General features: G+C 44.4%; 1 protein-coding gene and 1 pseudogene across 1 annotated transcript; one reads left to right on the top strand and one right to left on the bottom strand.

Annotated features, from left to right (window-relative positions):
* Positions 1-1,697: 1,697 nt before the first annotated feature.
* Positions 1,698-4,665, top strand: LOC114702681 (annotated as a pseudogene).
* Positions 4,666-15,262: 10,597 nt separating this feature from the next.
* Nefm (neurofilament medium) lies at positions 15,263-22,069 on the bottom strand. The gene is made up of 3 exons (XM_028883187.2): positions 19,245-22,069; positions 18,458-18,582; positions 15,263-17,075 (listed from the first exon to the last, which is right to left on the bottom strand). Exons 1-3 carry the CDS (start codon positions 20,316-20,318, stop codon positions 15,752-15,754), a joined length of 2,523 nt encoding a protein of 840 aa, XP_028739020.1. The 5' UTR covers positions 20,319-22,069; the 3' UTR covers positions 15,263-15,751.
* Between the last annotated feature and the right edge of the window lie 3,478 nt (positions 22,070-25,547).

Here is a 25,547-nt window from a genome sequence, read left to right as displayed (position 1 = left end):
CACATTTCCAACTTACAAGTCTAAAAAAGATGGAAGCACAGATACTGCGTCTCTCCATCACCAGTTAGACTCAATATATTTGATGTTAGTTTTTCACAAAGTGACGTCACACAGAGAAACAAAGGATAATGGAACTTCATGCCCAAGGGACCTGATTGTTGAGGGAAATAATTTTTACCACTTCTGTAACAATATGATTTACAGTAGCACTTCATGAACACCACTTTCTCTGTAAACTAATATAATATGGAGAATGGGTCTATTATTGCATAAACTTGGCTCAGCAAATAGATGGTTAAAGTTACACAGACATTTACATATACTATACAGTCATACAGACTTGTCTTATCTGCAAAAGCATATAGGAGAAAGAATTGAATTTGAAATAAAACTGGCCTGGATGCTTGTTGCTCAAAGTCCTTCAGAAAATAGTGATTAAAAAATTTGTTCACATAATATTATGGGGATTGTTGTGGGGACTCAGTGATTTACTACAGAGGAAGCACTAAGTCCTGTTTGGGCTGAAGAGATGGCTCAGCACTTGCAGAGGACTAGAGCTCACATGGTGGCTCATAATTTCCTGTACCTCCAGTTTCCGGGGATTTGGCATCTTCTTCTGGCCTCCTTGGGCACCAGGCATATATGTGGTACACATACATACACATAGACAAACTCTTATACACACAAATAAGAATAAATAAATCTTTTTAAAAAAGTGTGCCTAGTAAGTCGGAGATGCAGTAATTTTCATGAACTGTTTTGGACTCTTTAAATTTGGGGACAGGCCTTCAGTTCTTGGAAGACCCACTCTGGGGACTATTGGACTCCAGTCAAATTTGCCCCAGAGGATAGAAGTTACTGGAATTTGGAGATTAGAAATCTTTGCAAGAGCTACCAAAGCCACCTGTGGGAGTAATTTGCTCCAAAGCTCCTCAGTTACAGTTGGGGTAAGAAGAGCGGGCTAGGAATAAAAGCTAATCCAGCCTTTAGGATTCTGAGTCTAAGTAGCACATAGCATGTGGACATCAGTCCTAAGATTGATACCTAATGGGCTGAAGAGATGGTTTGGAGGTTAACAGCACATGTTGCTCATGCAGAAGACCCAGGTTCCCTTCTCAGCACTTACATGGCTACTTACAAGTCCAGATTCAGGGGGTCCCATGCCTTTTCCTGGCCTCTGCTGGTGCAGCATACACATGGCACACAGACATGTATAAGCAAAACATCCATAAACATTAAATAAATCTTAAAAAAAAAACAGATACCTACTCGTCTACTTCTTGAATCTTTATCAAAACAGAATTTTGTGTGTATCTCTTATAGACATGGCAATTTAGTCATTTTAAAATTTTAGTCATCTTAAAAATAATAACAGCAGCCGGGCGGTGGTGGCACACGCCTTTAATCCCAGCACTCGGGAGGCAGAGGCAGGCGGATCTTTGTGAGTTCGAGGCCAGCATGGTCTACCAAGTGAGTTCCAGGAAAGGCGCAAAGCTACACAGAGAAACCCTGTCTCGAAAAACAAAACAAATAATAATAATAATAATAATAATAATAATAATAATAATAACAGCAAGGGGAATTCAGTGTCAGGGACCTAGGATTTATAGCTGTTTCTTCTTTGAGGCCTACATCTGTAATTTTATTTAAGTCACCCTGAAATTCAGTGTAGAAGGAAGCAGACAACCTTGGTCAGAATGAAGCTTGCAGAAAAGGTAAGGCAGGGTTGAGATGTTCATACATGCAACATTCTTTTAAAAAAATTTGTGTCAGTGAGGGGCACCAACCTTCTGTCAGGAAGGACATTCGGACACTGAGCTGAAGCCTCATGGAACAAGCAGTTGGATGTTCCCCGACTTAGGCAAGAGGATATTTTCTTCTGATTTGCCCCTGGCGTGGGCGATCTCATTCAGCACACTACACCTGCGGCTGGTGCATGACGGGCTTTGTGGCTCCTGCAGTCCCCGGCCTGCCTGGGCGTTCCTGGCACCTGGCTGCTGCTGCCTTGGAAGAGTACAGTTGTGAATTTGGCTCCATCAAGTATTGTGCACTGTGTGGCTTTGGTGGGGTCTTAAGTTGTGGGCTGACAGACATTGCTGTTGTTCTCCTTGATTTAGTAAAATGCCAAATGCAGGTGGACCCTCAAAAGTACAAGGCCATATTGAATGGATTCTCTGTTACACCAAAGGAAGATAGTGTTCGTGGCTTGGCTAAAGGATGGGCCCCGACTTTGATTGGCTCTTCCATGCAAGGACTCTGCAAGTTTGGTGCTTTTATCAAGTTTTCAAAACCATATAAAGCAACATGCTTGATGAGGAGAACACCTATGGTGCACAGCACTGTATCTAGCTGCTTCTGACAGTGCTGAATTTTTGCTGACATTGCTCTGGGTCCTATGGAAGCTGCTCAGGTTTGAATTTAAATCCAGCCTGGCTATGCCTACACGTTGAGGGAAGCCATTCCCAAAATGTATAGAGAAAAAAGCTTAAATGCATTCTATATGGGTGTTGTTTCTCTGTGGATGGGACAGATTCCCATATACCACGATGAAGTTCAGTGGTCAGTCTATTGTAGCATGAATCTTAAAAGGTTCTTATTAATAAGATCAAGCCCAGTGCCAGTTATTGGGGTGAATGCTGGAAGATCAGAGAAGTAGAACAAGCCACAGCTACCTCACCTTGCCAATTCCTCAGCTGATCCTGTTTCCTCAGACTGGAAGTCTTTGAGTCCTCATCCAAATGGATTTCAGCTGAACTGATGCTCTAAAGCCTGAAAGCTTAACCATCCAGTTCCTGTTTTTCATGCCTTATATACCTTTTGCTTTCTGCAATCACTTCCTGGGATTAAAGGCTCACTTCATGGGATTAAAGGCGTGAGTCACCATGCCCAGCTGTTTCCTTTGTGGCTTTAAACTCACAGAGATCTGGATGGATCTCTGCCTCCCAAGTGATAGGATTAAAGGCCTGTGTGCCACTATTTTCTGGCCTCTATATCTAGTGGCTGTTCTATTCTCTGACCCCAGATAAGTTAATTAGTGCACAATATTTTGGGGAACACAGTATCACCACATTTCCCCTTTTTTGTCTAAAATTTAAAAAAGCTTATAACTAATACAAGAAAAACTAGATCCAATAAGTTTATACAATATATACAGACAAGAATTACATTAACGATGTCTAGTCCATTAACATTTGACAGATTCAGAGAAAATAATTGCATTATCTATCCTACAGGTACATTAACTACAAAATGTACCTGATTCACTTTCTTTTCTTTTCTTTTTTTTCTTTTTTTGTTTTGTTTTGTTTTTTGTTTTTTGTTTTTTCGAGACAGGGTTTCTCTGTGTAGTTTTGCGCCTTTCCTGGGACTCACTTGGTAGCCCAGGCTGGCCTCGAACTCACAGAGATCCACCTGGCTCTGCCTCCCGAGTGCTGGGATTAAAGGCGTGCGCCACCACCGCCCGGCCTGATTCACTTTCTATCCTAACATATTACTAACAGAACTATCTTATAACATCTATCAAATTCATACACTTACACCTCTCTAGTGAGTTTCTGTAACTATAACTATCTAATCTTCAACTATAACTATCTAATCTTCAACTCCCACAGAGACCCAAGAAGGAAATAATATTACCTAACAAAAATAAAAACAGGAAGTGCACACAAGCAGCTCCCCCAAAAAAATGTGAGTTGAAGAAACAGCCAGCTGCCTGGACAGTCACCTGAGATTTCTCTGCAGTGTTGGGGCATCATCTTCAGCTTATAGGCTTAGTGTATCTGACAGACTCATTTGTGAAGTAGGATGTACACAAGGTCAACCTCACATTTTGTGAGAGCAGTCCATGTACCAGAAACATCTGAATTCCACTGGTGTCATGTCATGATTCAGGATTTTAAATTCTGGAAATGGTTGATGTTTTTATTTTTTGAATTCAGCTGTCCATTCTTCTTGGCTTGTGTGTGTGTCTCCATCTCAGCATCCCGTTCTTCTCCACATCCCTTTCTTCTCAGCTTGTGGGTGGCTTCAACTCTTTTATTAAATGCCAGTCTACCATTGAGAGGTTAGACTCTGTCAGCTTAGTTACTCTTCAAGAATAACTGCTTCAGCTGCTGTTCCACTGCACATCAGAAGCCATCAGCCCACTGCCTGTTCAGCTGCCTTAGAAGAAAAGGGCACTGTACCTTTTTCGGATTGCGAAGGCCACTTCAGGGATGATGCCATATTGTTTTGGCCTCAGAAGATGCCTTTTGTGAAAGCCACAAACACACTTGTTTTGGCAAGAATCGGTAATCCTTTGTTTCATGTCCTGTCTGTCTTGTTTGTCAGCAGTTGATTCGAGGATACTTTGTTGTTCAGTGGCTAACTTTTGCCACAATGAAAGTTAACTCCATATACAGTTTCTTCAATGCCCGTATTTTCTCTGAAGTAGATTGGTACTGCCAGGAGCCGACATGTCTCATAGTAATAACAAGAAAAGAAAATTTTTCTAAGTTGTTAAAACATTTTAAATGCCATATTCTGTAGATCTCTGAAGGATTTGAAGATGACTTGTCTATCTACAATATATCTGCTCGATCTTGAAAACATCTAATATAACTACAAGTTCGATTGTAATGTCTAACTACTAACTTTCATTTCTTTTTATATCCTAATAGCTGGTAATAATAAACATTCAAGGATCAGCAAACTGCATTACATTGTTAAATGAATGGTATAAATACAATATCTTGAACAAGATTAGAAATATACATATAGCATTTTCTAACAATATCAATCTCAACATATATAATTTGTATACAATATACAAAAATCCAATCCAATACAATGTAAAGTATTTAAAACTAGTAATTTTTCTTTTAAAAGTAGATTCAATAATCTATCTTTTTATCTATATCATATCTATATCTTCTCTTTATTTTTCCAAGTAGATTCAATAATCTACCCTCTATTCTATCATTTCTATGTATCTTTTTTTTTAAAAACAAGATCCTTAAATCTAATCTCCTTTGCTTAGGCCTATCTCTGTGAAGGCTTAGTTCAGGCTCCCCTGCTCTCTTCCACCTGAGATGTCAGAGCCTCTGGAGAAGCAGCTTGGGCTAACTGAGTAGATGTTACCAAAGTGACATGGACTGAATCTGCTTGATGATCAGTGTTCAAGAAAGCACAAACTTTTATAGATTTGACCATGCAGAAAATTGTCTGTTCCTAGTATAATTACTGTAGTACCCTTGCTTAAGGCAAGGTTTTCAAACTTGCTGCTAAATAAACCCATCCATTCATGAAAAAAAAAATGTCAAGGAACTTTGGTGGTTGGGGAGATGGTTCAATGGGTACAAACACTTGCTCTCCAAAGCACCTGAGTTCAAATCCCAAGCACCCACATAAAAAAATCAGGCATGGTTACACATGCCTGGAACTCCAGCACTGGGGGAGATGGGGCAGAGACAGGTGGATCCTGAAAGATCACTGGCCAGCTTAGACTAACATTATTGGGCTCCGGGTTCAGTGAGAGACCCCGTATCAAAGCAATGAGATGGAGACCACATCAAGACACCAGAAGTCCTTCTCTGGACTTTCCATGTGGCGTATACATCCACATACTTAGGTGTGTGTACCACACAACACAACACACACACATATAAACACACACACTTTGATGCTAGAAATTACATGCACACTTGAACACGTTATATTTGATATAAATTTTAATACTATTTAATTTGCATGGAAGTCACACAAACACAAAATTAATGCATCAATTCGTTTCTTTTTTAATTTTCTTTTTATTTATTCTTTGTGTCTTTCACATCATGCATCTTGATCCCATTTATTTCTCCATCCCTTCATATCCACCCCCCCTGCAAATAGAATAAAATTTAAGAGAAAAAAGAAAAGAGAAAAAAAGAAAAAAGGAAAAAATCTCACTATGGAAGCTGCAGTGTGACACAGTAAGTCACACAGCAAACCCCTTTGTCCACATATCTTTACTTGCAAGTGTTCACTGCAAAGAGTCATTGGTCTGGTTTGAGGCCTCTTGTTTCTGCTACACTATTAACGCTGGGCCCTCACTGGGACTCTTCTTGGATATCCTTTTGCTGTCCTGTGTTATGGAGATCCTGCATCCCCTTCACGAACTCCAGCAGATCACAGATGGGGTAGATGTTGGGGTGGGCCTGGTAGTTGCAGGGTTTTCCAGCCTGCCAGCTCTTTCTTGTCCTCACCACCAGGGTGAGCTCTCCAGCATTGCCCTGGCTAATTCACCCCTTGTAGCCATGAGCAGGGGCAGGGATAGTTCTCTTGCTTTCATGCCCCCAGGGTCGGCTCTCCCACATCTGGACCATCAGGACCAGCTCTCCTGTGTTGCCCAGGCAAGGTGCAGGGTCCACTTTCCTAAGTGCTGCAGCTGGTCAGGGGCAGGGCCACCACCCTAAGGGAGATGAAGGGTGGGGCCAGCTCTCCCATGCTCATTCTCAGGGCAGTTCACCTGCACCCCTGTGAATGGGGTCAGCTCTGCTGTGCTGCCCAGGTGAGGGGCAGGGCCTGCTTTCCTGGGTGCTGCCGCTGGTGAGGGTCAGGAGTGGCTCTTCCACTCTTAAGACCTCAGGGACAGCTCTCCCACCTGCCTCAGGCATAAAGGGGTCGAGGGGAAGGGCATCTCGTCCCTGCCCATGCTGCCACATGGCGGACGAGGGGTGGAGCCAGATCTCTCATGCTCAAGATCTCATGGGGGCTCACCCGTGCCCCAATAAAGAGCATCAGCTTTGCTGTTCTGCCCAGATGATGTGCAGGGCCCGCTTTTCCAAGTGTTGCAGCTGGTGTAGTGGAGGGTCAGCTCCCTCAGCAGCTGGAGGTGGTAGAGGAGAGGGAGGAGGGCATCTTTCCCTCACTCCCACCACTATGCCAACAGTTAGTTTCTTATCTTCAAAGTAAATGAATCATTTATCTCTGGCTTTGTTTCAATTTTATAGTGAATATGAACAAATACTTATGGCTCCTATAGTACTGGGAATTTTTTCTGTTTTATTATTATTGTTTGTTGTTGTTGTTGTTGTTTGTGTGTGTACATATATGTGTATGAGTGTGTGTGTGTGTGTGTGTATGTGTGTGTGTGTGTGTGTGTATTATATGTGTGGGCATGGATGAGCACATGCCTGGTGCTTATGTGGGGTGGGTCTGAGAATAGCAATTTGGAGTTGATTTTGTCCTTCCATTGTGGGACCCAGAGATGAAATTCAAGTTGTCAAAGCAATCACTTTCACTGACTTTGAGATCTCAAAGGTCCAAGAACTTTCATAGCTGTAAGTGGAGGAGCTCAATTTTCATGGTTTGTAGGTAGAGAAGGGAGACTTACAGGTTAATAATGATCCCAAGGTACACAATTGTGCTGTCCATGACTCTGCATTTGAACACTAATCCAATGCCGTGGTCAGACCTCTGCACTTCTAGAGACAGAGGGATCTTGGAAATGGGAGAATTTTGTGCAGTGTTAGTAAAATAACTCACTTAAAATTAACTTTTTCAAACTGGTTCAGGCCATGACAGTTTGCAGAACAGGTACAGGCCAAGCAAGCCAGAAAAAACAGATCGGCTAACTTAGGCAGAGACTCCCTGCTAGACTAGAGACCACAGCTGTTGCCAGAATCACAGATAGGCAGCCCACCAGTGGATTTCCTCCACTCACTCAGTGTCCCCAATTCCCACTCCCTCCTCATCACCTTATCCCAGTCCCTCAATTTGGACACACACACACACACACACACACACACACACACACACACACACGCGCGCAACTATGAAGATGACAGAGGTCCTTAAAGAGGCAATGAATAAATACCTTAAAGAAATAGAGGAAGCGACAAACAAAAAATTTGAGGAAATGAATAAAACCCTTAAACAATGCCAAGAAAGCCAAGAAAAAGATAGGGAAAAAATGCCACAAAACAAAACAAAAAAAACAAGTGAAGGAAATGAATACAACAGTTCAAGACCTGAAAATGGAAATAGCAGCAATAAAGAAAACACAAACTGAGGGAATTCTGGAAATGTGAAATCTAGGTAATCGAACAGGAACTACGGACACAATTATCACCAACAGACTACAAGAGATGCAAGAGAGAATCTCAGGCATCAAAGATATTATAGAAGAAATAGATTCATCGGTCAAAGAAAATGTTAAATCTAAAAAATTTTTTAACACAACACATCCAAGAAATCTGGGACACTATAAAGACACCGAACCTGAGAATAATGGGAATAGAAGAAGACATATCCCCAACTGAAAAACCCAGAAAACATAGTTAATAAAACCACAGAAAAATTTCCTAACCTAAAGAAGGAGATGCCTATAAAGGTACAAGAAGCTTACAGGATAACAAATAGATTGGATCAGAAAAGAAAAGCTCTTCACCACATAATAATCAAAACACTAAACACAAAGAACAAAGAAATAATATTAAAAGCTGCAGAGGAAAAAGGCCAAGAAACAAAGGCAGACGTGTTAGAATTATACCTGACTTCTCAATGAAGACTCTAAAAGCCAGAAGGACCTGGACAGATGTCTTGCAGATTCTAAGAAACTGTGGATGCCAGCTTAGACTATCATACTCAGCAAAACTTTCAATGACCATAGATGGAGAAAACAAGATATTTCATGACAAAGTCTAATTTAAACAATATCCACAAATCCAGACCTACAGAAGGTACTAACAGGCAAACTCCAACTCACAGAAACAGGGCAATAAATAACATCACACCAGCAAACTCCAAAAAAGTTAAACACACACACACACACACACACACACACACACACACACACACGTACACACACACACATACACAATCATCACTACACACACACACATCACCACCACCACCACCACCACCACCACCACCACCACCACCACCACTAAAATAACGGGAGTTAACAATCATTGGCCACTAATATTTTTCAATATCAATGGACTCAATTCCCCAATAAAAAAAACATAGACTAACAGAATGGATATGAAAACAGGATCCATCCTTCTGCTGCATACAAGAGATATACCTCAACATCAAAGATAGACATTACCTCAGAGTAAAAGGTTGGAAAAAGATTTTCCGAGCAAATGGACCCAAGAAGCAAGCAGGTATAGCTAATCTAACATCCAACAAAATAAACTTCTGACCAAACTTAAACAAAAGAGATGGAGAAGGACATTTCATACTCACCAAAGGAAAAATACACCGAAATAACATTTCAATTCTCAACCTCTATGACCCAAATGCAAGGGAACCCACATTTGTAAACAAAACACTACTAAAACTTAAATCACACACCCAACCTCATACATTAATAGAGGGAGACTTCAATACCCAACTCAACAGACAAATACTAAACAGAAATAATGGAGCTAACAGATCCAATGGACCTAACAGATAGTTACACATTTCACCCAAACAGAAAAGAATATACCCTTTTCACAGCACCTCACAGAACAGTTTCTAAAAGTGATCACATACTCAGTCACAAAGCTATATTTTCACATAGTGTACAAATATCCTACAACACCCCCTGATTTCCAAGTTGTGCTACAAAGCTACAGTAATAAAATCCATATGGTAATAGCCCCCAAATATACACGTTTATCAATGGAATTGTATTGAAGAATCAGATATAAACCCACACACCTATGAACATCTGATTTCTGATAAGGAGGTGATAAAAACACACTGGCTGTTCTATTTTCTGGCCTCAGATAAGTTTATTAGGGTGCATAATATATTGGGGGACACAATGTCACCACAACTAGATAGGCATAGAGGCCAGAAAATGGTGGCACATACGCCTTTAATCCTAGTATCCCAGAGGCAGAGAACCATCTGGATCTCTGAGTTCAAAGCCACACTGGAAACAATCAGGCATGATGACACATGCCTTTAATCCCAGGAAGTGATGGCAGGAAGTAGAAAGGTATATAGGCTTGAGGATCAGGAACTAGAGGCTTTTTGGGCTCTTTTAAGCTTTTAGGCTTTTAGCAGCAGTTCAGCTGAGATCCATTTGGATGAGGACACAGAGGCTTCCAGTTTGAGGAAACAAGATCAGCCAAGGAGTTGTCGAGGTGAGGTTAGCTGCGGCTTGTTCTGTTTCTCTGATCTTTCAGCGTTCACTCCGATACCTGGCTCCGGGTTTGTTTTTATTAATAAGACCTTTTAGGATTTGTGCTACAAGGTTCTCAGCTCCCCTAGGGCCTGGGAACCTGCACTTTGTCTCACCCTACAGGTAAAATGGACTCTGAAGTCAAAATGCAGCACTTAAGACAGGATGCTTTTTGCCTGTTCCCGATGGGCCCACCCTAACATCTACCCCATCTAGGACCTGCTGGAGCTCAAGGAAAGACTGGTCCTACGTAATGATACCCACAGGATCTCCATGACTCGGGGTGGCCTTGTGATATCTGAGAGGAGTTTCGGTAAGGATCCAGTGATGATGGTGGACCAGAAAGCAGAGGCCTTGAACCAGACCAATGACTCATTGCAGTGAACATTTGCAAGTAAAGCTGATTGGACAACAGGGTATGCTGTGTGACAAACGCCAGCTTCCAATGCCATCAGGATGAAAGAAGAGGTGTTAGAGAGGCTGGAAAGATGGAGGAAGGAAGAGGCTTTTTGCGGCACGCTCCTCGGCCAGCGAGGAAGAACGACCACCACTCGAGGATTCTTCTCAGATCACACTTTATTGGAGCGCCTCTTGGTTAAGGGAGAGCGGGAGGTGAGGGGCCCCAAGGACTAAACTGCAGCTGCTTATATAGGGAATCAGGCAAACATGCCGTACTGTGATTGGGTCCTGCCAGAATGCTAGCACGGGGAGCCACGGGATAGGCTGAGGACATAAGGCCAATTACCATACTCGTGCATCATAGCCAAATATGGAGTTGTTTACAGCTAGGCTACCAGGAAGCCAGTGCCATCTTTGAATGGCGGCTCCCTACAGCTTTTGTTTGTTTGCTTGTTTTGTTTTGATTTGATTTTTTAAAAATTTTTCTTTGCGGGGTGGGTGCTGCTGGGGTGAGCGGAGGATAAGGAGGGACTAGGAGGTGATCAGAATTAGGGTCCACGATGTGGAATTACCAAAGATTCAATAAAGAAATTACGTAGCCAGGCGGTGGTGGTGCACGCCTTTAATCCCAGCACTCGGGAGGCAGAGGCAGGCGGATCTCTGTGAGTTCGAGGCCAGCCTGGGCTACCAAGTGAGTTCCAGGAAAGGCACAAAGCTACACAGAGAAACCCTGTCTTGAAAAACCAAAAAAAAAAAAAAAAAAAGAAAAAAAAGAAAAAAGAAAAGAAAAAGAAAAAGAAATTACGTTAATTTAAAAAAAAAATGACATCATGAAAGTTTCAGGCAAATGGATGGAGCTAAAAAAAAAAGTCGTCCTGAGTGAGATAACCCAGACCCAGAAAGACAAACCTGGCATGTACCCACTTATAGGTGGATATTATCTCTAAAGTAAATGATAATCATGCTTTGGTTCACAGAAAGGCTAAGTTACAAGGAGGGCTTAGGTAGGAAAGAAAGAATCTCCCTGGGAAGGGGAAATAGAATAGATTTTTGAGGGTGACTGGGGGTAGGTGGAATTGGGAACAGGAAGGATCAACTGTGTGTGTGGGAATATTGGGAGAGACAACTGGAATTGAGGGCATTTCTGGTACGAAGTGGAAACTTAACACAATGCAAATCTATGGAATCTATGAGAGTAACCCTAGCAAAGACTCCTAGTAATGGGGGACGTGGAGCCTGAACCACCCATCTGTAACCAGGCAAGGCCTCACGTGGAGGAAGTGGGACAGTATCCCAGCCATTAAACCTTCAACCTACGGTGTGTCCTGCCTGCAGAATGTTCTAGGACTGGAGCCTAGCAGAATCCTCATCAAAGAGACCAGAGAGACTTCATCCAGCAACTGACAGGAGCAGATGCAGTCTCACAGCCAAACATTAGCTGGAGCTCAGAGAGTCCTGAGGAGGAGGCAGAGGAAGAATCGGAGGAAATAGAGGGATCTGGGGCACCCTGAGAACAGGGCTCACAGAATCAACTGCCCTGGACTTATGGGGGCTCACAACAACCAGGAAGCCTGTAGGGGTTTCACCTAGGTCCTCTGCATATATGTTATGGCAGAGTAGCTTGGAGTTCTTGGGGGATTCCTAACAGTGAGCATAGGGGATGTCTCTGACTCTTTTGCATGCTTGTGGGACCCTTTTCCTCCTACTGGGTTGCCTCTTTCAGCCTTGATGTGATGGTATGTGCCTGGTCTTATTGTAGCTTACTATGCTGTGTTTGGTTGATATCCCTGGCAGGCCTGCTCTTTTCTAAGGAGAGACAAAGGGGGGTGTGAATCTGGAGGAAAAGGGAGGTGGGGGGGGGAGAGGAGGGGCAGGAGAGGAGAGGGAGGAGAGGAAGGGGATGTGATGTATTGGAGAAGAATAAAAAACAAAAAATAGAACAAAACTGCTTCCCTTTGGGCGAGTTCTATAAACCACCAGGAAAAAGAACTTGTTCCAAACTGGAACTAGTCACCTATTTGTTGTGGAAACAACAGCCCTAATGTTTTAGAACTGTCTCTGCACTGACTGGCTGTAGGCTGAAACACACCAGAAATAACTCCTTAAAAAAAAAAAAAATTGAACATGCAAGTTTACCACGAGAACAGCACTTGTCGAGTTACTGCCGCAAGCTGTGTGGTGCAAGGAATCGCCACTGATTGTGTGTTTGAGCAACATCTCACGGTGAGAGTGATGCCCTCGAGATAAGCATGTTAAATGCAGGACTTAAGGCAGGGCTCTGATCTCTCTCCTCTGAAAAGAAACAAAGGAATCAGATGGACATCTTTATAGATTGAGTGGTCCACGTGGGTGGATCTGAGGGGTGGAGCTAGGAGTGGATCCGAGGGGTGGATCTGAGGGGTGGGGCTAAGAGGTGGATCTGATCTGAGGGGTGGGTCTGAGGGGTGGGGCTAAGAGGTGGATCTGATCTGAGGGGTGGGTCTGAGGGGTGGGGCTAAGGGATGGATCTGAGGGATGATGTGGTATAGGAGTTTACAGTGTATACTCTGGAGCTGGACTCCAGGTTAAATCTCAGTTCCATGATCCCACTTGCTGACCAGAGAAAGGTTTTTAAGGAAATCTTTTTATGTTTAAAATTAGAAAACAATTGAGATCTAACTATCTTTAATACTTCTCACAATATAAGAAATGAACAGTGTCTCAAAGACAATCTACAGGCCAAGCAGCAACTCTCTTTTTCCTTAGCTTAGCGTCCCTGTAGCCCGAGATGGACTATCGTCAGAGATACCACCCTCTAGCTTTCTGGACAGCTTTCAATACACTTTCTCACTGTCACTGAGTATATCTGGAAATATGAATTTCAGGTTGCTTTCCTTTGAATTAGAGTGTAATATTTGTCATTCACAATTGAAGCAGTATTCCAGAAGAGAAGAACAGTATGTCTTCATGGGATCCTTAATAAACATCTAGTTTACTTGATGAATCAGCAAGACCATTTTATTAATTTAGAAATGTTTAAGCGGATTATCAAAGAAATGTTGTTTTAATATTTGTGAGGAGGTCAAAATAGTGATTCTGTCTTTTACAAAATACAGAAATATTCTCAGGAAAGAAAAGGAGGTGGTTGAAAGCAGTCAGGGCTGATGGGTTAAGTACACAGTTCTGGCCTCAGAATTCAGCTGACTGATCTCATTTTTAAAGAGTACATGCTGAAAAACAGGAACAAAATATAACACAACAATACCAAATTCAAAAAAGGGTTTCTGTACCCCAGGGACCAGTGTTGGTGCTCTCCCCTCCCCCTACTGGTACTTTTATTTGATGAGACAGTTTCATGAACAAATAATTATTTTTATAATAATGTTTACTTATTAATAACTACTTAAAGTTTACGTGGCTTAGATCATATAGAGCCAGCTTCTGTTCTCACTTCTGACAGGTTTCTAGGCCTTGGGGAAGGGGAGGTGCTTCATCTCCCCACAGATGGAGTCACTTTTAATTAGACTGGCCAAGATGAGAGGCAAATGTGACGCTGTTTTCTGGAACTTTGATCAAAGCATCATAATTCTGGGCTCAGTCAGTCTCAGGGGCTGTCTGTGACCTCTGTCCCGGCTCCTCTTTCCCAACACCTGCTTCATCAGCTGATCGCTGTGCTCCAGGTGGTACCCTGGATCCCTCCAGTATGCTCATTTTATTTTTAACTTACACAGAGAGGTGGGGTTTGGGGATTGTTATATTTAAATAACCCCGTTTCATCTCGGGTGCCATGGATAGTATTGCATCTGGAAAAAATGAGTCTTTTCACATAAACCATGAGTTGTTTTAAAGAAGAGCTATACATAAATAAGTGTGCAGGTGAGATGCGGGTTTTGTAAAACTGAGTCCTGGCAAATGGCTGGGGGAACATCACTGCAAAAGCTGCCATTATCTCTGAGCTTCCATGGGTATGTTCAGAGTTTCAAATTGGAATAGCTTGAAAAACCATTTAACCAGAGCATCAAAGGAGGATGTCCTTGGGCTGGTCTCACTGATAAGAAAAACAAAGTCGGAAAATTAATTTACACATGAGTGTAAAGGTCTAAGGCAAATATTTTGGAAAGGAAATAGTATTGTTTTCCCTTGGTCTAGACCAGGGCTTTTTACTTAAATCTATTTACTCCCTAAATCAAAGACTCATTTTTTTTTAAACAAATGTGAATATTTAATTTTTTTGGTATTATTTCCCCAACTAATAAAAAACAGTATAAATTGTTTTCAACCAAATCAAGAAAACAGTGATGAAAAGAAGTGTTCACCAGAGTGGACATTTGGCTATTTAAATCCCACTTCTTTTAGACACACATGACTTTCCTGGTCAGTAGCCCAACTGCAGGGTAATTTCCTATGACCTCATTATTACCCTCTTACCTTGAGACACTCGACCGACCTCAGGATGGAACCATCTGGAGATTGAAGTCTTCCCTCCCTCCAAACCTCCTTTTATTTCCCCATGGTGCTCTTACTTTTATTTCAGAACCATAGTTTTAAAGTTTCGGGATGAAGCCTGGGTTAAGTAAGTGTGCCAACACATGAAAACCTCTTAAGCAACTTGTTTTCCAGTTCGATTCTCTTAGAGAACTGAGTTGTGCCCGTCACTGTTTCCATAGGCAATGCATTCTGGGGGAAGGCAGCTCCTGGCAGGAGATACTTCACCTTGAAATAAGATATCACCACACATTTGACTTATGTTTCCAGTATGACCTTTATTGAGCAAGGACTGATGTGACGTTTAACATCGATCAACATAAGGTTGCAAACTGTGCAGGTCAGCAAGGTTCTCCCATGAACAGAAGTCCATTTGAAATGCACCAGTGAGGTAAACATAAGTATTCATATATAGCTTTCTTAAGGCTAAGAGAGTTCTGTTTCACTTATTATTTTTTGGCTCAGTTGGTACTTTGCATAATACATCTCAAGACATCCCCCCGAGTGCCCCTCTTCCAACATCTCAGGACACTGGCAATTCCCCAGGTACATATACGATCATGCATTTGAATCCCCCCAAGACTGCGGAGGAGGCACCCTGAGCTTGCATGCAGTTCCCTCATATTGCACAAAGGAAAAATACAATGTCTGGAGCCCCCATGGGAGAACCCATTCTGTTTTGAAGCTGTCAATCACATGCATTTTCAAATTGTCGTATGGCTTAACCTTTTGCAATGGGCTCAAACCTTAGTCACCCTGGGAGACTTCCTTGACTATGGCGTGTGAGGTGACTTTTTCTACCTTTTTAGTCGACACTAGTTTCTCCTCAAAGGTCTCCTCATGCTCTTCGACCTTTTGAGTGACGGTTACAGACTTGGTGATGTATTTGGTAGCACCATCGCCTCCCTCGCTGGTGATTTTCTCTACCTTCTTGGTCACCACCACTTTGCCCTCACTTCCGTCATCCCCTTTCTTCTCATCCGCTGGGCTCACATCTAACCCATTGGTGACCACCCCTTTCTCCTCTTCCCTCCCACTGCCCTTCTCCTGAGTTTCCTGTTCCTCCTCTTTCCCTTCCACTTCCCCATTGATAGCTATGTCCTCCTTCCTGGACTCCTGTGGGCTGCGGTCACTTCCTTCCTCCTCACTCCCTCCCTCCTCCTCTGCCTTCTCCTTCTCCTTCGCTTTCTCCTGCTGCGGAGACTTCTCCTCTTTAGCATCTTTCTCCAGGCTCACCTTTACCGACTTGGTGATGGTGATCACCTCCTCCACAGCCTTCTCTTTTACTGGGGACTCGGCCTTCTTCTCTGGCACATCTTTTGGCTTCTCCTCCTTTTTCTCCACCTTCTCTTCTTTGGGTGCTTCCTTGACAACTTCCTTCTTTTCTTCCTTAACTTTCTCTTCCTCCTTCTGCTCGCCTTTCCCTGGCTTGGTGTCTGGTTTTGGCTTTACCTCTTCCACTGGTGATTTTGGCACAGGGGACTTGGCTTTCTCTGGCTTCTCTACCTTGATCTCCTCCTTGACAGCCACTTCCTCAGTTTTCTTTTCCTCCTTAGCTTCCACTTCCTCTCCTTCACCTTCTGCCTCGGTTTCTCCCTCTTCTTCCTGCTCGCCTTCATCTTTTTCACTGGAGCCTTCCTTCTCAGATCCTCCTTCTTCTGCCTGGTCTGACTTGGCACCTTCGTCTTCCTCTTCTTCTTCCTCTTGGCCTTCTTCTTCCTCCTTTTCCTCTTCCTCCTCTTCCTTAGCCTCAGGAGACTTCACAGGAGACTTTTCGGCTTCCTGTTCCTCTTCCTTTTCCTCGGCCTCCTCTGCCTTTTCCTCCTTGGCTGCCAACTCCTCTGCGATGGCTGTGAGGGCGTCTTCCATCTCTGACTTTTCATCTTCCACTTTCGTTTCCTCTATGATCTCCTCCACAAATTTGTGTTGGACCTTGAGCTTGGGAGCCTCCACTTTGGTCTTCTGAATCTTACTGGATATTGTGACCGAGGGCTGTCGGTGTGTGTACAGAGGCCCAGTGATGCTGCCTGAAAATGTGCTGAATCTGGTCTCTTCACCCTCCAGGAGTTTCCTAAGGAAGGAATCAAAGAGGATGAGACAACGTTGAAGACTTATGTGGCCTTCTAATCTTCATTACCATAAGGGCAGTGTACAGGGCACTTTAGAATAACTAGAACCACATAAGGAAGACATTCTGTCTACCAGTGCAGTGTCTACCGTCACTTAACAGACGTGTTACATCACATTCAGGGGCAGATTCTCCAAGAGTGCCAGCCGGTCCTCTGCTGCAGTATCTAGCCACTCCCAGTAGACAATTAACCACACCCAGACAGTAAGTTGAGCTCTGCAGCAGTCAGCCATTGGTGCAGTATGAACGTGCTCAGAAGGTCCCTAGCCGCCAACCCTCTCCATCCCCCACATGGTGGCCTCCCTTGTCATCTGAATTGTCAAGATTTGTATGAACTGTTAGAGCAAATAAAATGTTCAATTTAAAAAAATTAAAACTATTGGGTATGAATCAGAATGTTGATGAATTTAAAGTATAGCTAGATGTTAATATAGGTGAACCCAGCTATAATTTGTTCTATGATTTCAGAGACCAAATGTCTATTTGTTCAATCATCTTTTTTTTTTTTTTTAAGAAAGTGCAGTTTATTCTTGCTGTAACGTCCTTATAGGAAATGGTTGCTTTGTCAAGAACTGCGTGCTTTGAATCCAGTCAGCAGAAAGACAGCATTAGTCAGGAGACCTATAACCAGCCTATTGATTAAGAGATCAAACCTATAATTGCCTATACATTTAGTTCAGTATGGTTCTATACATAGTGCTTGTATAGATCTAGCTATATGAAGGTATCATATATACTGTAGTCAGATAGAATGCATGGATATCATCCACAGACTTAAAATAAGTGTATCTATATTCTAATGCGTCTATATCTAGTCTCAGCCAGATGATGGCAACAGAATGCTGTAAGAGAAACAGAAGCAGAATGACCTGGTGTTTGTCCTTGGCATTATAAAAGGGTTAGAATCATCAGATGAAATATTAATAATAAAAACTTCATCTGCCTGTCAGACATACAAAGACATTTAAAACAAAATGTTTAAGCCTATTGGTGTGGCCCCCAGGAACTTAAAAATATCCTTTACCCACTTTTTTGGATGCATTTTTGGGCTTTTTTTTTTACAATTATATTTTGATCATATTCTTTTTGCCTCCCCCAACTGCTCCCTCCTCCCGGATTCTCCCTGTATTCACCTTTAAGATTAATAAAAGTGATAAAACTGCATCTCAATACTTAGGATTCCATTTGTTTTTAACTGAGCAGGGGAGGCAGGCCTCTGAGCGAACACTGTCAGCTCTGGCCCCAGTGGGGGAGGCTGTGAGCCAGCAGGCTCCCTCCGCAGTGCGGCGGACAGCGCCTGGACCAAGTCTGCAGGAAACCTGTACCTGTAAGCTGCAATCTCGATGTCCAGGGCCATCTTGACGTTGAGGAGATCCTGGTACTCTCGCAAATGACGAGCCATTTCCCACTTCGTTCCCCGAAGCTCATTTTCCAACTGCTGGATGGTGTCCTGAAAGGCACAGGGACTCTCCAGAAACTTCCTTCACAAGACACTTGCTATCCCCCTCCCGGAGCCTGCCCCGCCCCCAGCTCCATAAGTCTAGCACATATCACTCTTACCCCCCCTTCTTTTATAGTAATGGAATTCAAAACAAACCAACAAAAATCAACCAGACATTTCCCAGGCACCACACGCGGGGAGATCAGTAAGCCTAGAACGTCCCTAAAGGGAACACTCTGGAAACCAAGGGCGGTCCCTATTGGACCTAGCTCTCAATCCCCACCCAAACTCTGGACTGAAGCCAGTTTGAGGGAGGATATAAAAAAAAAAAAACTATCTATGCTTTTACTTATTAAATGACGCATTTCTCGATCACGAGAATGTGCCTCTTACTTTAAAAGTAGATTCTACCCTAGGAGAAAGCAAGTTTTTGAAGGAGATGGGGATTTCTAAGCGGTAGAGGCAGGTGGGTGGGGCAAGGAGGGAGGGCGGGACAAGGACCCCGAACCTTGGCTAAGTAGGGTCTGCGGGGGCGCTCGTGCGCGTTGGCGAGCTGCCACCAGGGAGCGCGACCAAGAGGGCCTCCGGGCGCGCGCTCGAGTGTCGTGTCGGGGGCGCGCGGCGCTGGCGCTGGCGCTGGCGCCGGCCGGCCGCGCAGCCGCGGTTCCTACCTGGTAGCTGCTGAGGTCGTGGTTGTGGCGCTCCTCGATGTCGCTGAGCTGCCGCTCCAGGGACTCCTTAGTGCCGCGCACCGACTCGAGCTCGATGCTCTTGGACTGCAGCTGGCGCCGGTACTCGGCGATCTCTTCCTTGGCGGAGCGGATGGCCTCCTTGTTCTGCTCGGCCGCCTCGGTGAGCTTGGCGTAGCGGCATTTGAACCACTCTTCGGCCTGGTGCATGTTCTGGTCTGAGTGACACTCGAGCTGGGAGCGGATCTCCTTTAGCGCCGTGGAGATGTCTGTTTTCAGGTAGTCTTTGCGCTCTACCGTGATGTGCGACGCCTGGATCTGAGCCAGCAGGTCGGCCACCTCCTCTTCGTGATTGCTCCGCAGGAAGGCCACCTCATCCTGCAGCGACTGCACCTTCTTGTCCAGCTCCACCTTTACCATCGACGACTCCTCGATGTCTTTGCGCAGCGCGCGGATGGCAGCCTCGGTGTCGTCGCGCAGCCGCGCCTCCTCCTCGAAGCGCTCCTTGAGCCGGTGGATGTCTTCCTCCAAGTGGTCGGAGTCCAGCTGCACCTGAGCCTTCTCGTGGTTCACCATCTCGAGCGTGGCGCGCAGCTCTCGGATCTCCTGGTCGTAAGCGTCACCCAGCTGGGCATGGGAGGCCTGCTTCTGCCGCAGCGCCTGGATCTCCGCCTCGATCTCCTTGTTCTGCTGTTCCAAGTAGTGCACTTTCTCGATGTAGCCGGCGAAGCGGTCGTTCAGCCCCTGCAACTGCTCTTTCTCGTTGGAGCGGGACAGCTTGTAGTCGCCGCCGGAGCCGCCGTTGAGCAGGGACGAGGACTGGCTGAAGTCGAGGCTGCTCTCGGCCGAGCTGAGCATAGCCGAGCTATAGGCGAGGCGCGGGGCGAGCGCGCTGCGCTTGTAGGAGGAGGACACGGTGCTGGGCGAGCCGCGGGACCAGGACTGCGAGCGGAAGCCGCTGGACGGGGACCCGCTCACGCGGCTGAAGCTGGAGCGGGTCTCGGTGACCCGCCGGTAGGCGGACGGGTTGCCCAGCGAGTCCAGCGTGTAGCTCATCTTGGAGGCCTTGGGGTGTGTGGCTGTCACAGCGCTCTGCCGGCCTCGCCGCAGCCCCTTTATAGCGGAGCAGCTGGTCCCGGGCCAGGGCCCCGCCCCGTGGAGGCGGCGGTCGAGGAGGCGGGGACTGCGGGCACCGGGCCGGGGGTGGGGGGAAGGGGGAGACAAGCCCTGCGGTGATTCAGCGGCCGCTCCACGCTCCACGTGGGCCCGCGCCACAGTGGACCCCGCATTTGGGTGTAGCCCGGTCGGCCCTTCTGCAGCGTCCCCTTGGGTCCCAGACCACTTGTCACCCTGTAGATCTCCCTTTTCTGCGTTTCACCTGCAGTTTGCCGTTCACAGCCTTGGTGCAAGTGCCGACCGAGCGTCCTTTCTTTGTCTAGCCACTCTCCGGCCCTTTGGGCACTTCTCCGGCCTCTTGGCTCTTCTTTTGTCCCCTACCCCTTAGCTCTTTCTTCCTTACTTTTGGACTTAGGCTCTGCTAATCTTTTTTTTTTTAAATCACCCCCACCCCCTTTGTGATCCTTCTTTCTCTTTTCTTAGTTCTCATCCGGCATTTCCCTTGGAGCTCTGTCCCCTGGGACATTTTTTTTCTTTGCCGCCTCGTCTTTCACCCCTCTTCCCCCCGACTCTCATTTTTTTCCTTCTCTATTCATCCTTATCTTCCTTGTCCACGCTTTCCTCCCTCTACTCCTTGTCTTAAAGCAGGCGGAGATGAGCCGAGAGTTGTGCAGAAGAAAAAAAAAAAAGAGAGAGAGAGAGTTTTTGAGGAATGGCCGACCCGAAACCTCCGGGAAGGGGACAAAGAGGACGGGCCGGGGTAGTCATTTGTGTTAAAAGTGGGATGTGGCGCTCCAGTCTGCTTAACAGTTGGGGGACCTCGGCAGCCTACAGCAGGTAAGGCGCAGGGGCGCCCAAGGACCCGGCAGCACCAAGGACAGCGCCCAGGCGGGGCCGTGGGAGGCTGCTGGGGTTCCTGTAGGCCAGAGCCCAGAGGAGGGTCACTTCTGGCTCATCTCCTCAAGGGAATAATACACCTGTTTGTAGTGACTGTTTGTAGGAACCAAGCTGGAAATCCCACGCTAACTTTTCTGCAGTGCGGAGCTGGCACAATGAACAGACTGCAGGTTTTGAAAACAACTAAAATTCATTAAACTCAGGCAAGGCAAAGAGAGACGTGAAACCTAATTTGACTTTTCCAACAAATAATAGATGCTGGGAAAAGAGGAGGCACAAGGCCTGAAATTTGAAGGTCAACCATACCTTGGGAAGGGGAGTTTGAAAGTTGAGATAAAAAATCCAGGGAGATAGAATGTATGATAAGTTTGAAAAATGCCTCGTCATCTTTCTGTCTAGGTGCTACTTATGTGTGCTATAAAAACCGACAAGGCAACTCAATTAGTTTTAAACTAATTGAAAGGCTACAGAACAGAGTCATCCCCATCTCGAATAAGACAGGTATTCCCCCCCCCTTTATAAAACACAATATATTTCCCCATGTGTATTTTGATGACTGACGCAGAATAGGCCAACCATCTTTTAAGTATGTTTATTTAAACAAACGCTCTACAGAGAGTTTCCTTTGGTTGCGTATTTTTAAGTGAAAATGCCCTTCTGTTTGGAATTACAGCTTGGGAAAATTTAGAGTGAAAAAGTTCAGAGTCCTGCCAAAGTGAGGGATGGAATGCAGTCCTAATGCCAGGGCTGAGGGACACACACAGGAGGGACTTGCTGTGGATCGGAATACGCCCCCCCCCCCTCCCAGAGCAGAGACAGCAAGTCTTTTTGAAATGCCGTCTTTTTGGCTTGTAGTCTCTGATCTCTGCTTCATTATGTGACTGGGTTGTATTCATCAGTAAGGAATCACAGATGGCTTCCTCTCTGGTGGACCGAATTTTGTGGTTTTATAAGCTCTTGGCCCATGTGTTTTAAGGTAGAAGTGAGATTTTAAAAAGGAAGAGAGTTCATTTGAGGAGTTAACTTTTGGCCCTAGGATGTGAAACTGCAGCATTGCGGGCGGGCTGCAGGGGTGGAGGGTGAGGGGGTTGGGTTATGAGGCCCATCTGATTTGCTGAGTGCTGGTTACTGCTTAAGCAGGGAGAGCCCAGACTCAAGTCACTAAGAGTGACACTCCACAAAGTAGAGGACTAACTTATAAATATTGTAAAACTGTGATTTTTTGGATTTCCTATGAAAAAAATAAGTGAAAATGAAAACTCTGTGGGTCGGTCAAATGTGGGCTAGCAGGGTGGGACCTCGGCTGGATGCCATCTAGATACTGCCGCAGCCTAAGGATGCTGCACTTCTGCAGGAGCTGTGTGTGCCTGCCTGCTTTCACTAAGCTATAGAAAGCTGCCAGCAGTATCTCGCTGCGCACTCCCGGGAAGAGCTCTCCACAGCGACAGCACATGGGTGGCAAACAGGCTTCAGCTGCGAGTTTTCTGTGGGGCTTTGGCAATGAGACGACTCCGCAGAGACATTTACAAGGAAACACATGTTTAATTTCACAATCAGCCTGTTTTGCCTCATCTCTAAACTAGCTAAAAATGGTTAAACATCCAACCGGGTATAGAGAGGAAAATGCTGCTTGCAAACAAAGTCATGGCCGATTACATAGGCTAAAGCTGGTGCGTGTAGCTTAACATTGTAGCTTCAATGTCACCTGAACTGTTGACTAGGCTGGGCCATTAAGGGGCTGATGCGGGGACTTATAAGTCCCTCTGTTAAGGGGGAACTGTGCTAATGGATTAAAAACTACTCCTTCCCTCTTCCACTTTATACTTTACTCTTTCATTTCTGTATTTCTCCTGAAGGTGACTTGAAGGTTAAACCCACCATTCAATCTCTTTATTATTATTATTATTTTTTAAAGGGCTATAGCAGCTGTTCTTCCTCCCTTTTCTGTCTTGGGTTTTTGAAGGAAATGTACCTCCTTAATGTATTTTGTAGAAAGAAATGTTTTTCCATATTTCCTCCCTGGTGACATTATAATAGCTCTAGAGCTGAAACGTGCTGGCAACAGAGAGAGTCAGAGGGAAGGGGTGCCTGATTTACCACACTGTGGGGCTGGCATTGAGTTTGCTACAGTGTGTTTGTGGTTTATTCTAAAGAGGGAACGTACACATATGATCTAGACACAAGAGTTTTAATGAACTTATCTCTGAATAGTTGCATAAGATAGTGTCGGTTTTGAATCACTTTTTTGGAGAATGCAAGAACATTTCTCTATTTCTAAATGCCTTCACTAGGACAAATTCCAATGTTAACTCAAGAGAGAATCACTGTGAGGAATTTGAGGATCTGTGTAATGAAAGTGGAAATACAGTCTTTGCATAAGAGGTTCATTTATTGGGTCATAAATGAAGATAGATATTTTAAAATGGATCAGGTGTTTTTCTCCCCCTTTCTACTTTCTTATTTTTTCTTTTAATATTTTAAAAAATATATACATAAAAATGAATGGAGGATGGCAGTAAGCAAGGACTCTGGAAAGAAGGAAGAGGAAAGAGAGGAAGTAAAGAAGGAAGGAAGAGAGGGAGGAGAAGGGGAAGGGAGGGAAAAGGAGGGAGGAAGGGAACCACACTGCCTGGTTGGTAGGTTGTATCTGTCTATGATGAGATCCTACAGCCTGCTCCTGCTGTGATATGAGTCCATCCTGTTGCCTGGGATCTGCTTCTAGAACTTGTAATGAATGGTTATTTATGAGTTATCCTTTGCTAATTATTAAAGGGGTGGTTGATGTGGAGGGCCCAGAACAGTGCCTGCTGAGAAGGAGACCATGAGGGAAAAGAAAACCGGACCACTTATTTCTGCTTGAGCCTCGGATGTCAAACTTTACAAGTAGGCTGGGCTTGCTTGCTGCAGTTGTTGAAAGCAACATAATGATGTCCTCAGGAGAGAAAGACTGTTCTCCCCTCAAGACAGTTGGGTCATATGTGTATGTTGCTATTGTTTTAAATTAGAACAGACCCACGTGCCCAACGTCCCTTTTCTGACACTAAGTCACTGATAGTATGCTTACTTCTCTTCCCGAATACTTTATGCATTGAATATTATATTGTATTTCTGCCAATTACTGCCTTTATAAAGTTCATTTGAAGTCTTCAGAAATCTTAAAATATTCCTCCTTTATGTTTCCTAGATATGAACTTAATCGTCTTGGGAATTTTCTCTGTGGAAATATCATGTTTTCGGGGGAAAGATTTAGCTCTCAGCTTAAACCCAGCTCGCTGGCTTTTCTTTTTGCTGTGTAATGCTACCATTCTGCTGTGAATCAGCTCCGTGAAAGGCAGAGGAAGGAGACTGAGGCTTAATAAAAAAGAAAAAAACCAAAAGCACCAGAGCTTTGCTGAGAGGAATTATATAGGAGAAGCTCAGCACAGATAAGTTGGGAAAGTATTATTATATTAATTTGCAGCATGTTTTTAATGGCCAAGCTGGCTTCATCTCAGAGTCAGGATAGCTCTTGATGAGATGCGCTTGAACTCTAAAAGCTGCAGTGCGGATACTTCACCCCAGGGCAGCCTTGTAACAGTGTATCTTAGTTCAAGCTTACTGCCTTCCCTACAGAGCAGTCCTGCAACAGTTCATCTTAGTTGAAGCTTACTGTCTTCACCCCAGGGCAGCCCTGTAACAGGGTATCTTAGTTCAAACTTACCGTGGCCGGGCTTAGGGAGACAGAACTCTCTTATTGGAGACTTTTCGTTAGAATGGACTTTGTAACTGTAACAGATCTGTAATCTATCGTCTGGGGATCAAATTTCTGAGAATACAGGGATATAAATTTAAAAATCTCATCTAAATAAATGGTCATCATTTCAAAGGTGAGTTCTTTTCCTCTGTCTTGACCGTCCTGCAAAGCTGTATTCTCTCCCAAACCTCTGCAGATGCTTCATGAGCAGAGCCCAGGATGCCCCTTAGATTGTCAAGAACATATTAAAATATTAAACATATTAAAATATTTTATTTATTGTATATAAAATAGAAATTTACAAAATGCAGAAAGACAATGATACATTTTTTATTCTAGTTCATAAGTGAATTTAAACATATTTGTTTGTATAATATTATGCATATTTGCAAAATAAATGGCGAATGCAATGCTGTGTGCTGTGGAACCTGGGTTTGAGCCTTGTATTTAATCTGCACTTTTCAGTCTAAACAAAATTACTATTGTAGATTCTTTAGATCAAGAACGAGTAAGCAGAGCAGATGTGGGTGCTGCTAGCC

Source organism: Peromyscus leucopus, chromosome 9 (genome assembly GCF_004664715.2).
Source record: "Peromyscus leucopus breed LL Stock chromosome 9, UCI_PerLeu_2.1, whole genome shotgun sequence".
Taxonomy (NCBI): Eukaryota; Metazoa; Chordata; class Mammalia; order Rodentia; family Cricetidae; genus Peromyscus; species Peromyscus leucopus.
The sequence above is the reverse complement of the archived record's forward strand: the minus strand, read 5'-3'. Positions and strand labels throughout refer to the sequence as shown.